Here is a 14,909-nt window from a genome sequence, read left to right as displayed (position 1 = left end):
TTTATTTTACTTAATTTTTAATTCCATATTTCTCACAGACTATACAATACATAGAACAATATATTACGTCGGATCTCTTGTAGACGGTCTTGTCTTCGCAACGTTTATGACATCGTTTGCATGTGTATCGTGTTGGCAGATCATTGCAAAGAATGTCGTATTTTCCTTCATTAAGTATAACCGATTTACAAGGTAACAAATACATGTTGGTCCCGTGTAAGCATTCAAAATGGAGTTGGATGTCACAATCATTGCACGTATATATTCCATTCTTGGGAAGTATTTCTTTTTCACAGACATCACACCAATGTTGACCATTCGAGTCTTTTTCATATGAAAATATGAGAGGATGTTCATCATGCTTGTACTTGAACTTCATTGGTAGAATTGCACAGCGAAAACAAAACACAAAATCACATTCTCCACATTCTAAACGGATCTTTTCAGTTTTCTTACAAATCGAACAAATTCTTTCAGATCCAGGTTGAGATGGTAGGAACAAAAGATGTGGATGACATTGATGATTAAGTGGTACAGATACAGCTGCACAATTCACGTCTAGTGTGAAAAGACAATTGGCCATTTGACACACATACCTGAAATTGTTGCATACACGAAAGCAAGCTGAACACCCAAACGTAGTTTGTAGATTTTCCTCTTGTAAGAAGAGAGGGTGAGGATGCAACACATGTTGTTTTTTAACTGGAAGATATGCACATACTTTGTGGAGAACAAAATCACATTCCAAGCAATTATAAATGTCACCTTCATAAATCCGAAATGCGCATGCTTGACAGTGTTTGTTGATCTTATTTGTTTTCTCAACTTCTTTGAAGAGTCTCATATGATGTTTATGACTGAAATGTTTTATAATTCCATCACTTATCTCTTCAAACGGCATAATACTTTCAAATATTTCTTCTGGTTCTCCTTCAAGTTCTTTTCCATCCCATACATCTTTATGTATAGCACACTGGGAATGAGCAACATAATAACAACCTTTCACGCAAGAATATCCTCCATAATTTTGGTTTATTTTTTTCCGACAAATTCCGCAAAACCATTCTCCAGAAAGAAACGAAGAAGTGAAAGAGAGGCGATGTTCATGACGAGAAATTTTTATGACGTATGGTGAATAGATACACTTTTTATGGACTACATAATCACATTGATGACATACATAAATAAAGTACCTTCGATCATCCAAAGCACAAACATCGCAAGTCATGGAGGCTTCTCGAGGAATGTAGTAGAGTGTATGTTCATGCCTTTTCTTGTGGTCTATTGTAAGGAGTAGCGGTTTTCTCGCACAATCACGACAAATGCTAAAATTACATACAAAACAATAGTGAAAGTGAGTTTTATAAGTGTAACAACAATAGCATACTTTGTTTGATACCACTGTCGCAAATGCGAGAACTTGGAGCGGATGCTTAGGATGATAAGGATTGTTGGTCATCGGTTTGATACACTCTTTATGAAAACCAATAGTGTTGTTTTTAGAAATCCTCTTATCAAAATCTTCGCATAAATAATAGCCTGTGGTGCTATCTAACTGACGCTCGCAAAAGTTGCATGGAAAATCTTTATCTTTGTTTTCTTCGTTGTGGCACCATACAAGCGGATGGGTATTATCTGAAGGCGGGGACTCCTTGTCATTTTCTAGACCGGGAAAACCGAACAATACAATTGGTGAATCTTTGAATCGTGCTGAACGAAACTCTTCTTTGTTTTTGTATCGTGGACGAGCACAAACGATAACAGTTGGAGAATGCTGAATTAAGTCCATGGTTGGAACCAGTTTGATACGGGGGAGGGTGGTTATGAAGTTATAATGGATCAATTGTTTGAGAAAGTAGAATATAATGTACATTTGATAAAGTAATATATTTATAGGTGTCGGTAATGTTTATTGCCATGATTCTTAAATTGTTGTGATACATGTTTAGATTTCACACGCAAAGCACTAATGCCATGATTCTATTCGTTCCTCCATTTAAGATTTTTAATTGTGGAAGCATCTTATCTTATCCTGCTGGTTAAGGTTTAAAAACTTTTACATCCAAGTCCGGGGTTCGAATACCAGACTATGCAATTGCACATTACAAGAGGTACATGTATCAATTCAAGAAGAAAGTGATTTATTAAATAATTATGCAGACTACGGAAGAAAAATTTACAAGAGATTTTCAACATATTGCAAGTAAATCTGGCTATTAAAAAAAACATTTTTAACTAAATGATAATCTGCGCCCTGCGCAGAATGATTTTTTAAAATATATTATACTTAAATATTATAAACAATATACATTTTGTTATCGATAACTTTTTTACATTTGATTAGAGGTGGACATTCGAGTACAATTTGGTTCGGTTCGGTCCAGATTCTTGCGGGTTTGGTTCGGTTTGGATCTTTCCGGGTCTGGTTCGTGTTTGGGTCCGGATAACCTATTTAATTTTCTTTTCAAAAATTAAAGTTCATATATACTTTAAATTTTTCAAAACCTGAAAATAAAAATAATATATAACATATATATTTGAATAATGTATGCCAAAATACTTAAAAGTAACATAAAAATTGGTTTAGCTTAAATATTTGGATAGAAAATCAATAGATATTTTAAGTATTTTAGGTATTTTAGGAATTTTAAATAATGTTTAGTTATTTTAAACATGTACTTATAACTATTTGTATATATATTTCCAAGTATTTTGGACAACTTAAAAACATCTTATATATTTTGTATACTCATTTAGATATTAAATTTAAAAATAATTAATATATTTAAGTATATAAATCTGGTTCGGATACCCAAAATATTTCGGTTCAGATTGAATTCTGTTCCGGTTATCTAGATACTAAAATTTTAAACCCATTCGGATATCTACCCAATTTTGGTTAAAGTTCAGTACTACTTTTGGATCGGTTTTGGTTCGTTTTTTTGTATTCGAATTTTTTGCTCAGTCCTATACTTTTATTGTGACAAAATTTTAAACGAAATGATGATGCTTCATATTAATTTTGGGTATGCAATAATTTTTATACCAAAACACATTTTACTATGTACGTGGCTCATTTAGTTAAACATTAAAAACTGTTTTATGCCTATTTAAGGAAAACAATGGGCTGAACTTAAAAAGTTACCATTTCAAATTGTTAATCGACACTTCCAAATATTCTCTGTCGGTGTTGTGACGAATAGAAAAGAGTTAGGGTTAGAAAAGCAAATTTTTTGTGCAATCCATGTTCTCGCTAAGTGATTTCAATAGCTTCTAAATAAATTTTACTTGTATCGATCTCTTATAAGATTTTCGAACAATATTAATTAATAAAATCTTACACATGTTTGAATAGTTTCTCAATAATATATAGGAGATTAGGGTAATCACATAAATCAACATAATACCTCTTGTTTATTTACAATATATTTATGGTAAATAAAACAAAATAATCATTTTATTTATTTTATATCGCATATAATTATATTTCAATAATATTGACATAAATATATAGTGTATTTTAATATAAATATTTGTTATTGAGACTTTATACTCATATGGTTTTATTAACATTTGTATATTTGATGTAACAAATAATTTAAACCACTAATCTCAAAATATTTGATGTGATATTTTTTTGATGCAAATTTCAAAATTAAAATATGAAGGTCTCAATACTATTTCAATAAAAATTTCAAAATTAAAATATTTATGTATTTTAAATGGTACATAGTTTAATTTTAAAAATATTAATATATATATATATATATGTATTATTTAATATGAATATTAAATAAAAATTTATATTAATACGATTTTTGATCATTGTATCTTCTTATAAAAAAGGTTAAGCTATTGATCACAAAATTTTCAAAGGAATTTTTTACATATTTTTGTAATTTATAGTCGTTTTAAAAAATTCAAAATATAACATATAAGAAAAAATCTAATTTTTTATTATATGGTTAATATGATTGTTTAATTTCTTTTAATAATATAAAATTAAAGAAAAAAATGAGGAAAGATACAAAAATTGTTATCAAATATTTATTATTCATAATCATTAATTGTCATATATATGTTAATCATATTAGATAGCACCATGGCTTTTATTTAAAGAAAGAATATACGCTTTTTATATTTTGGGTTAAAACTGAGAGAGCTTTCTAGGATGACTTGGTAAGCAAGCAATGAGGCGTTCATTCCTAGTTCTTTCTCTTCTTTTTTTTAGTTCATTGACAACTCATCAAAACATACATTGATGTAATAAATAAGAATGTTACAATTATATTAGTGGGAGCTAGCATTCCAGACCGTATTAAAAAAATTCCGGAGACACATCATGGAAAAGTCACGATATTAAGAAACGAAGTCCAAGATTGAAGAAGGGGTAAAATTACAGAATGAATACGAGCTGTGACTAATACCTGAGGCATAAAAGAAGCATTTTCTACGGGATCCCGAAACCCCCAGCCACCCCGACCTAATTCATGATAAGTCCACCAACTTCCTGGCAAGATGCCTACGGTTAAAAACCACCAACATGTCAAGATCTAAATTTGAATTGGTTCCTGGTCCTGATCAGAGACCACAACAAAGAGGCAAAGTAGTCGTCTCTTTATTACCATTACGAACGACACGCTTCGCCTGCTCCCTCCCGGTGTCCACTAGCGCTCCTGCCCAGAGCAAAAAAACTATCTTTTTCGTAGATGAATTAGGTTCAAGTTGATATTTTTCACAACTCTTTCATAACATAGAGTAGATATTATGTTAGGGCAGTTCAAAATTCTCTGAAGTGAACTGACATATTCTTTAGCAATTGAATTTTGGACCTACAAATTATTCAATTGATTATTGTGATGTCATGTAATTAAGCCAAATTGACATCCTAATTAAGTGACACATCATCAAGTCTCTTTTGTAAATAGTACAAAATATAAGTTACAATTTTTTTTTAATAATTCTTAATTAATATACAGGGGGTAATTTTTTTCGAAAGAAAGGTTAGACATACAAACACCTATTCTTTATTCTTTTCTTCCGCATACATTGCGAAAGCAACCGACTGTGCATTCTTACGATTGCTTAAAAAAAAGAGAAAAAGGAAATTGCATTATATATCAAAGAAATAAATATAATTAACTTATCAACCCAAATAAAATTTTTTATATAATATAATTGTCATATGTTTATTTCACATTAATGAAATTTTGTACCATATTTTTGAATGAATATTGAGATCGATCGGATTTTAATTCCACTTTACAAAATAATATAATATATATACATATATATATATATAAGTTTTAATTTATCTTTTTGTACACTTGTTGTCAGAAAATGGTCTCAAAATATGTTTTTCTTTCCAAACTAGTCCATAAAAATAAAATAACCAATTAGGCTTCATTAAAGGGTTAAATGATAACTATATCATTTCTTACAAATATAATAATAAATAGATATTTTTTTAAAAAAGTTTTTTTTTTAATTTTTTTTACAAAACTATCTGAGTGTTATAATGTTTTCCTAAATTTAAGTTATAAGCATATTTAGGAAAATATTACTGAATAAATATAATATGTTTAAAAATTTAGAAAAATAATTGTAAATATGTATAATATTTTCATAAAATATATAAAAACTTTAAAATTTGTGTATTTAAAATATATTTTCAAATCTGTATTTAGAAAGACCTTCACACCTTACTAAACTTGAATTATATGTATATTTAGTAAAATATTTTTAATATGTTTAATATTTTATTAAAGTGTTATGAAGGCCTTAATGAATTTGACATCTAATTTTTATAAGGGAGATTTAGAGTTTACCACAAATTTAATACTATTTTTCAAATTCACTTTTAAAGGATAACTATTTCATAAATACCATAAGTTTCTGATGAAAAAAAAACTAAATTAACTCTGCTAAGTTATTTATAAACAAGTAAGAATATATCATTTATTCAAAACTCAATTCTACTCCCTAAATAATTAACTCTAAACAATAATCACTAAACTCTAAACCCAAATCTTAATATATTTTGATTGAGTATATTTTGGAAAAGTGACAGCGAACTTATGGTATTTCAATCAATTTCTTATTTTATAATGATATTATAAATATTTAAACATGCATACAAATCAAATTCACGAAGATGTCATACATATTTAAAAGATTTTTCTAAATATAAATACAAGTTACGTTAAAGCAATCTAATTACACTTTGATGCCATTCATGAATTTGAAATTTTTTCTTACAAATTCAGGAAATTATCATACATATTTGAGAAGGTTTCCAAAAAAAAATTTAATTTTTTTAACACAAACTGTTTTCATATATTTAATAAATTATAAAATAAAATTATAAATAGAAATATAATTGTCTTTTACCCTCTGACAAAAAAAAATTGTCTTTAACCCTCTAATAAAAATTAATTTGGTCAATTTAACATTTGAAGGCGGCTAAAGAAACAAAAACTAAAATAAAAACTATTTATAAGATTTTACCTTTTTTTGGTCATCAACTTTTACAGACTCAAACTGACTTTGTAAACCAAACTGGTAACTCTTCATCCATGTGAACCACGAAAGACGATTGCTTCTTGGCACTGCGTGTTAGATTATCCGTCCTTAAATTCTTCGTTCTTGGTACATGAATGATCTTTGAGCTGATAAAACTTCCTTGAATGGTCATTATGTCATCCAAATAATTTGCAAAGGCTGGTCATTCCTCCGGTTCCGAATCCATTTTCATCAATTGAAAAAAATCTGTTGCAAACGTAACTCGAAACTGACGCAAATTCCTCATACACTTCTTTGCCCAAAGCAAAGCTTCAATCTCAGAGTGAAGAGGAGAAAACTAGCCCTTATATTTTGTGTCCCCATCAAACCAACAAAACCCTATAGTGTATTATACCACCCTTGGCCTGAAAAAAACTAATTTTCTTTCCAAGAACCATCTGCAAACACACTATCTTCTTGGAATTGACGGTAAGTTTGTTTACTATGCATGTCGTGCTACCCTCTGTGTGTTCAACACATGTATTTCAGCCCAAAGTGTTCGACTCTATTTCCGCCAATTTTAGCGTTTCCTTAGGATCAATGTCTAGGTTACTGAAAACTTTATTATTCTTTCATTTCCAAATGTACCATAATATTCATGCAAACTGATGATCATCCATTATCAGATAAACTCTCCAGAATAAATGATCTATATTTTACCTTTGTTATTTGGGAGAATTTTAATTTTACAATAAATTTATACCATTTTTCAAATTTACTTTTAAAAAATAATCATTTTCATAATTACCTTAAATTGTGATAAAAACTAAATTAACCTTTCTTAATCATTTACAAACGATTACAAATAATTAATAAATATCTATAAAAGTTTATAAACTCAACTTCGTAACTTAAATATTTAATCCTAAACAACAATACTGAATTTTAGTGTTTACCACAAATTTTATAATACTTTTTAAATTTAACTTTAAAAGATACTCCCACTGTTCCTGAAAGAAAAATTTTATAGAGTATTCACGCATATTAAGAATATAATAAATATTTACAATTAAATTAATTTTTTTTTTCACTATGCATTTTCCAACAACCATCAACCAATAGTATTTAATAAATTCAAATATTTTCAATTAATTTTCTTAAAAACATATAATTTATCAACATTAACTACTAAAAGTACCTTAAAATTCTAGAAAATCTATTATTTTGGAACAAAAAATAACTCTAGAAAATCCTACTTTTAGGAACAGAGGGAGTATATGTTTTCATAAATACTTTAAATTTGTGATGAAAAAAAAGAAATCACTAAGTCCAAAATTAAACGTTAAAATATGTTTGATTGAGTGTATCTTTGAAAATTTGTAGCTAACTTACGAGAAATTGTCAAAAATATCACATTTCTAATATTAATTTTCATGTTTACCTTAACCACTTTACTCTCACTTTTAAAATGGTAAAAAAAAACTTATAATCGTAGGGTAAACTAATCTATATTTAGGGTTTATAGTTGAAAGGTGAGATATGATTTTGGAATGTAGAGTTTAAGATTCTAATAAATATATAAATAAATACTTCCAAAAAATTTAAAATAATTTCAAAAAGAATTTTTGAATTCAAAAAGAAAATTTGAAAAAAAATCAGGAATTTTTTTTTATACAAATTTCGAATTTGAAAATGTATAATTCGAAAACTATAAAAACAATTTCTATTTTTTTTAATTTAAATAATTATTTATTATATATATATATATATAAATATATATATATATATAAAACAAGTGTATAAGAGTCTTTTGCCATTTAGTGAAGAAGATATTTGTGAAAATATCCATTTAATGAAGGTAACATGAATAATGGTACCCACATAATGGTAAACATGAAAATTTCTCTTAACCGATGGTATTTTATGCAATTTCTCAAAGACTAAACTAATCATCCCAAATCATTTATAATTTTTTTAAAATAATTTATGAGACATTTATAGAAGTGTATAAGCCTAACCTCATCTAGTAGATACTAAACTCTAAACAATAATTACAAAACCCTAAATTTTTAGAAGTGTATAAGCCTAACCTCATCTAGTAGATACTAAACTCTAAACAATAATCACAAAACCCTAAACCCAAATGTTAGAATTTTTTTTATATGGTTCGCCCTATTCAGATATTCATGACCAAGACCTGAAATATTTCAAAAAAAGTAGGCATACGGCAAAAAGTTCTTGTATTAATGAAAAATGGTAGCCAACTTATGTTATTTCAAGCATTTTCTCAATTTTATTTTTATCACAAATTTGATACTAGTTTTTATATTTACCCTAAACGAATAAACATTTCCATAAATACCTTAAATATGAAAAAAATAATTAACCCTCCTAAATCACTTATAAATATTTAAGAATAATTTATAAAAGTTTATAAATCCAACCTCAACTCCTAAATACTAAATCCTAAATAATAATCACTAAACACTAAACTTAAATGTTAGGGTATTTTTGATTCAGTGTATTTTTAAAAATTGATAGTAAATATGTGGTATTTTGAGCAATTTTCAACAATAATCACTCAAAACTAATCCAAATGTTAGTTTACTTTTAACTGAGTGTACTTTTTTAAAGTGGTAGTCAGTTGTTTTATTTAAAGCAATTTCTCAACAATAGTCACTAAAACATAAATTGAAATGTCAGGAATTTTCATGTTTACCATTATCCATGTTTACCACCACTAAAGATACATTTTCAAAAATACATTATTTATTAAGTAGCAAAAGACTTTTATACCATTGTTCTTTATATATATAATAAATAATTATTTAAATAAATAAATAATAATAATATTTTTTTATTATTTTTCGAATTATACTTGTTCAAATTGGAACTTTTTTATAATTTTATTTTCTTTGAATTTATTTTTTTCAAAATTTCTTTTTTAAAATCAAAAATTATTTTGAAATTATTTTTAAAAAAATTTAAAGTATTTATTTATATATTTATTAGAATTCTAAATTTCAAATTTCAAAAATCATGCTCCACCCCTCAACTATAAACCTTAAGTCTAGATTAGTTAACCCTATGATTATAAATATCTTTTATCCTTCATTAAAACTAAGAGTAAAAATGATTAGTGTAAACATGAAAAATGATATTATAAATGTGGTATTTTGGCAATTTCCCTAATTTTAATTGAGTGTATTTTTGAAAAGTGATAGTCAATTTATGATATTTTAAACAATTTATCTTCTTATTTCTTATTTTTATTACAAATCTATGAATATACACATTAAGCCTGCGGTTTTTAACCAAACTGAACTACCAAACAGAAATGAAATTTCGATTAGTTTGATTATTTTGGTAATGGATTCGGTTCAATTCAGCAGGTTTATATAAAAAATTATGTTTTCGGTTCAGTTCGGTTATTGGTTAGTTTTTTTAAAAAGAAATTTTGTTAATCAAATTTCAAACTGAACTAACCGAACTGACCAAAATTTTGAATCCAAATAACTCAAAAACCGAATTAACCAAAATTATTCAAAATTACTTGGATTTAAACAAACTTTAAACCGAAATATAATCTAAAACAAAAACTTTGGTTGGTTTCGGTAAAAAAAATTCAAAACTGAACTACTCTCAAATACTAAACTGAACCGAATCGAATTTTGTCTGTTCAATTTAATGAGGTTTTGGTCAAACCAAACTACTCAAATTCCGAATTACCGATCCAGACTATCCGAACTCGCCCCGCCTAATACACATCATTTTTTTTTCCCCCAACCCTAAAGAACGCCTTTTACCAGCGCAATAAAAAGCCTTCCCCTCCTTTTTTTTTTTTTTCTGCTTCATTTTCTTCCTCCTCTCATTCTGCATCCCGCCGCCCTCCCTCTCTCTCTCTCTCAAACCAGCTCAGGTAAGCATGGTTTTTATCCTTCTCCGCCTTTCTTTGTCATCGTTTAATCTAGAACCATGGTCGTAATCTTTTTTTTCCTCGCGTCGAATCAATCGTTCCGATGTAAAAACCCTAATTCGAAGGCACTATATATCTGAAAATGGTCTCGTGTTATTGATTTCGAGGTTCCTTCCTTGTTATATTTAATTCCATCATCTGTGCTTCACGTTGATTCCAGATGTCAGCAATGGATCAAGACACAGGGATGTTCAAGGTCCAGCAAACCATAGGAAGCGTCCTCTGCTGCAAGTGCGGCGTCCCGATGCCCCCGAACGCAGCCAACATGTGCGTCAACTGCCTCCGCTCGGAAGTGGACATCACCGAAGGCCTCCAGAAGAGCATCCAAATCTTCTACTGCCCCGAGTGCGGCTGCTACCTCCAGCCCCCCAAGACCTGGATCAAAGCCCAGTGGGAGTCCAAAGAGCTCCTCACCTTCTGCATCAAACGCCTCAAGAACCTCAACAAAGTCAAGCTCAAGAACGCCGAGTTCGTCTGGACCGAGCCCCACTCCAAGAGGATCAAAGTCAAGCTCACCGTTCAAGCCGAGGTCCTCAACGGCGCCGTTCTCGAGCAGTCTTACCCCGTCGAGTACACCGTTAGGGATAATCTCTGCGAGTCTTGCTCGAGGTTTCAGGCTAACCCTGATCAGTGGGTTGCTTCTGTGCAGCTTAGGCAGCATGTCTCTCACAGGAGGACGTTCTTTTACCTCGAGCAGTTGATTCTCAGGCACGACGCGGCTTCCCGTGCGATTAGGATCCAGCAGGTTGATCAGGGGATTGATTTCTTCTTTGGGAATAAGAGTCATGCGAATAGCTTTATTGAGTTTTTGAGGAAAGTTGTTCCTATTGAGTATCGTCAGGACCAGCAGTTAGTCTCTCACGATGTTAAGAGCAGTTTGTATAACTATAAGTACACTTACTCTGTTAAGATCTGTCCCATCTGCCGTGAGGATCTCATCTGCTTGCCTTCTAAAGTCGCTAGCGGGTTGGGAAACCTTGGTCCGCTCGTGGTGTGCACGAAGGTTTCTGATAACATCACTATCCTTGATCCTAGGACTTTGAGGTGTGCGTTTTTGGACGCGAGGCAGTACTTTCGATCTGGCTTTCGATCTGCGTTGACCAGCAGGCAGCTTGTGAAGTACTTTGTGTTTGACGTGGAGGCGCCTGTTGGCGAAGCGACTGTTGGAGGACAAAAGTACGCTCTCTCCTATGTCCAAATCGCGCGTGAGTCAGACATTGGGAAGATGTTTTATGTCCAGACTCATCTAGGACATATCCTAAAGTCAGGAGACCAAGCTTTAGGGTATGACATCTACAGCGCGAATGTGAACGATGATGAGATGGAGAAGTATCGTTTGAGTGTGAAGAACGGGCTACCTGAAGCGATTCTGATCAAGAAATGCTATGACGAGCAGAGGGAGAGGAAGAAGGGGAAGCCACGTGCGTTCACGACCAAGAAGCTTCCGATGGAGATGGATGAGTCGAGAGGAGCGAGAGTTGATCCGGAGAAGATGGAGAATGAGTATGAGGAGTTTTTGAGGGATCTTGAAGAGAACCCTGAGCTGAGGTTTAACATATCGTTGTACAAGAACAAGGATTATCAAGAGTCTGAGACTGCTTCGATGACGGATGGAGAAGGTGCACCTACTGTGCCGATTGAAGAGTTGCTTGCTGAGCTTGAGCTTAGTGAAGAGGAAGAAGAAGGCAATGATGAAGAGGACATGGATGAGTAGTTTTCCTTTACCAGACGCTCGAGGATTGGGTTTGATATGGTTCTTGTTGTTTTATTTTAGTTGCTCTTTTGTTTTGTCAAAATTTTGTTCTGAATGTGAGCTGATTGATGTAAGCTCAACAGTTTTTGTTTTAGCTACTTATCTGTCTGAAACTTGTTATGGCTATAATACTTTGTTTGAAAGTTTGATTTTTGAACGTGCTGAGAGACGCTAACTTCAGTGTGTGTTTGCGACAAGTGAAATTGAAACGTGCAGAGAGACGCTAACTATGGAGAAAGCAACTTGTCGCCAGAGATCTAAACACTAACTTGCAAAGTGAAATTGAAAAGTTTAATCAAGAACAGAATGTATTAGTTCAGCCAAAGCAGAAGGTAACGTAGAAGGGTCGCTTGGCAGTTGGCACCATTGAGATCTTTCTATATCAGTTACATTTTCGAGCTTAGAAGCATATATGGTGCTAAGTTAGCCAATCGTCGTCCCAATTATCAATGCAGTGTAAAAGAAACAGAAGGGCTCAAACTCAAATTCATTCTCTCTTAATCGTTTCATTAAAAAATGTCTTTTGAGTTTAGGAACAAGGGCACGTTGCTCTTTAAACTTTTCCCTTCACCTGATAACTAGACAACAGTCTTTTATTGAAAGCATGTAAAAAAAAAAGAGCTCAACACTGTAATAATCTAACATGTTCTTTCTTGTTGTAGAGACTTTCACACATCAAACTATGATAGAAGCCAGATTATCTGTCTCGTAATTCAATTAGGCCACCTTGGCAACTTTCCTCTGCTCGGTTTGGCCAGACAAAGGACATTGCATCTCAGTCCAACTAATCGGAACCATTGTTTCACCTGCACCAATCACCACACATTACTTAAACATCATATCATATGACTGCCAAAAGAAGCACATGCTACATATTAACATACTCTATTTCCATAACAACTATGACTTTACGCTTTGATGGATAACAAAAAAGGACAAGAAAATGTGACAGGGTCAATTATATAGTTTACCTGCAGCACTCTCAGCAGAGACCACACCAAGCTCATTCTTAGCAGTTGACAGATAATAAGCCCGTGAGTCACCTAGAGACAGCTTTTTTTTTTAAAAAAAAAGTCCATGTTAAGGCAACTTCATATGCTATACACTAACATAAAGAGAATGTGCGAATGAAAACAGAAAAATGGATTGGCATAGTCTTAGATATATATATATTTCCTCTTTAACCCATGAAACAGCATAAGAAAATCATAGCAGCGCAAAAAAGGATACAACCATAGCTCTAACAATGTCACCAGGACGGAAAGACTGATGAATCTCAACTTTGTCAATCTCCGTTTCTCTAACATCTTGTTGCCTGCGTAAAGACGCACAACCACAAGTTAGACTGATGATGCATACAAGTAAAAAAAGTAAAAGAAGCTCCATAAATGACCTGATTACGCCAGCAAATTTTTCACGAACTGCCTTTGAACCAACACACAAGATATCAACAGAAGCCATACGAGCCATGACTTTAGTGACCCTAGCTAAGACAAGAGAACCAGGCTCGGGGATAAGTCCATGCGCCTTGTGACCCGTAACTTCCACAGTAGCTCTCTGCAGAATAAGAAAGCTATTAAAATGAGCATTTTTATATAGGAACTATAATCAGTGAAAGAAGCAGAGACCTGGTCAAGAGAATCGGGAAGAGGAGAAACAACCCGGCGAGATCCTGTGAGGGAAGCGTAGATGGTGTTGTCGTTGACGTAAGCTCCTTTGCCGGCTTGGAACTCAGCCGCATTACCGAGCACGTCTCCAGGCGTTACAATCTCCGTCATTCTCGATGAATCGTTTTATCCGATTGAGACTGTGATCAAACAATGCCGAATCAATTTAATTACAATATTATCCGAAAAATAAACCCATGAATAGTATAATTTACTAGAATATATATATTAAAAACAACAATGATAGATTAGCATTCTATGAAGCAGGCTCAAATACGTAGCAACTTTTGGAATCGCACCTGTTGATAACGAGGAAGGAAGAAGAGCACAAAGGTAAAGAAGGGTTTTTTTCAAGAGGCAATACACAGACTAAGTGAAGCAGGGAGGTTTGATAGTTTTTTTTCTTTTTGTTTGAAATCCCTATTTTGGACGGTCTAGATCTGATCATGCCTGTTTTTAGTACACAAGCTAGGCGATTGACGGATTTTTAAAACCATTGGCCCAATATACAATTTGCTTGGGTCTGGCCCAATACTAATTTACGTAATAATGCTTAAATAGATTTTCTTTCAATGTATTCACATTTCTTTTACTTTTTTTGTTTTTTGTCATGGTCACATTTCTTTTACTTACATCCCTTATATATTAATCGAGAAGCATTTGAAAAATTAGAACTTTAATTTTGTATTAATTAAAAAAAACCCCAAATTCTAGGTGGCACTCTAAATGTCTTCTAAATTTCATTTCAAAGAATTCTAGAACATCTAATATAAAGTATAGTTTAATCTAATGGTGTCACATTATTCTATAATTATATAACACTAGAGAACATCATATTAACCTAAATATAAGAAGTGTGTATTCTTTCCTTAAATAAAAGCTACGAAATTACCTAATATGATTTACATATATATATATATATGACAATTAATGATTATGAATAATAAATATTTGATAACAATTTTTGCATCCTTCTTCATTTTTGTTTAAATTTATATTATTAAAAAAAAAT

At 31.4% G+C, this 14,909-nt stretch overlaps 2 protein-coding genes and 1 pseudogene across 2 annotated transcripts; 1 reads left to right on the top strand and 2 right to left on the bottom strand.

Moving 5' to 3' along the window:
* Nucleotides 1-63: 63 nt before the first annotated feature.
* On the bottom strand, nt 64-1,835 carry LOC106298010. The gene is made up of 2 exons (XM_013734116.1): nt 597-1,835; nt 64-373 (listed from the first exon to the last, which is right to left on the bottom strand). Exons 1-2 carry the CDS (start codon nt 1,787-1,789, stop codon nt 64-66), a joined length of 1,503 nt encoding a protein of 500 aa, XP_013589570.1. The 5' UTR covers nt 1,790-1,835.
* An 8,511-nt stretch (nt 1,836-10,346) lies between these two features.
* Nucleotides 10,347-12,381, top strand: LOC106300798 (annotated as a pseudogene).
* A 321-nt stretch (nt 12,382-12,702) lies between these two features.
* LOC106298673 (exosome complex component CSL4) lies at nt 12,703-14,314 on the bottom strand. Its single transcript, XM_013734815.1, has 6 exons — nt 14,197-14,314; nt 13,859-14,037; nt 13,624-13,787; nt 13,461-13,545; nt 13,202-13,283; nt 12,703-13,036 (listed from the first exon to the last, which is right to left on the bottom strand). Exons 2-6 carry the CDS (start codon nt 14,006-14,008, stop codon nt 12,948-12,950), a joined length of 570 nt encoding a protein of 189 aa, XP_013590269.1. The 5' UTR covers nt 14,009-14,037; nt 14,197-14,314; the 3' UTR covers nt 12,703-12,947.
* Nucleotides 14,315-14,909: the final 595 nt, after the last annotated feature.

The sequence above is a fragment of the Brassica oleracea genome, chromosome C6, assembly GCF_000695525.1.
Source record: "Brassica oleracea var. oleracea cultivar TO1000 chromosome C6, BOL, whole genome shotgun sequence".
Taxonomy (NCBI): Eukaryota; Viridiplantae; Streptophyta; class Magnoliopsida; order Brassicales; family Brassicaceae; genus Brassica; species Brassica oleracea.
This window is presented reverse-complemented; position numbering and strand designations above follow the sequence as displayed.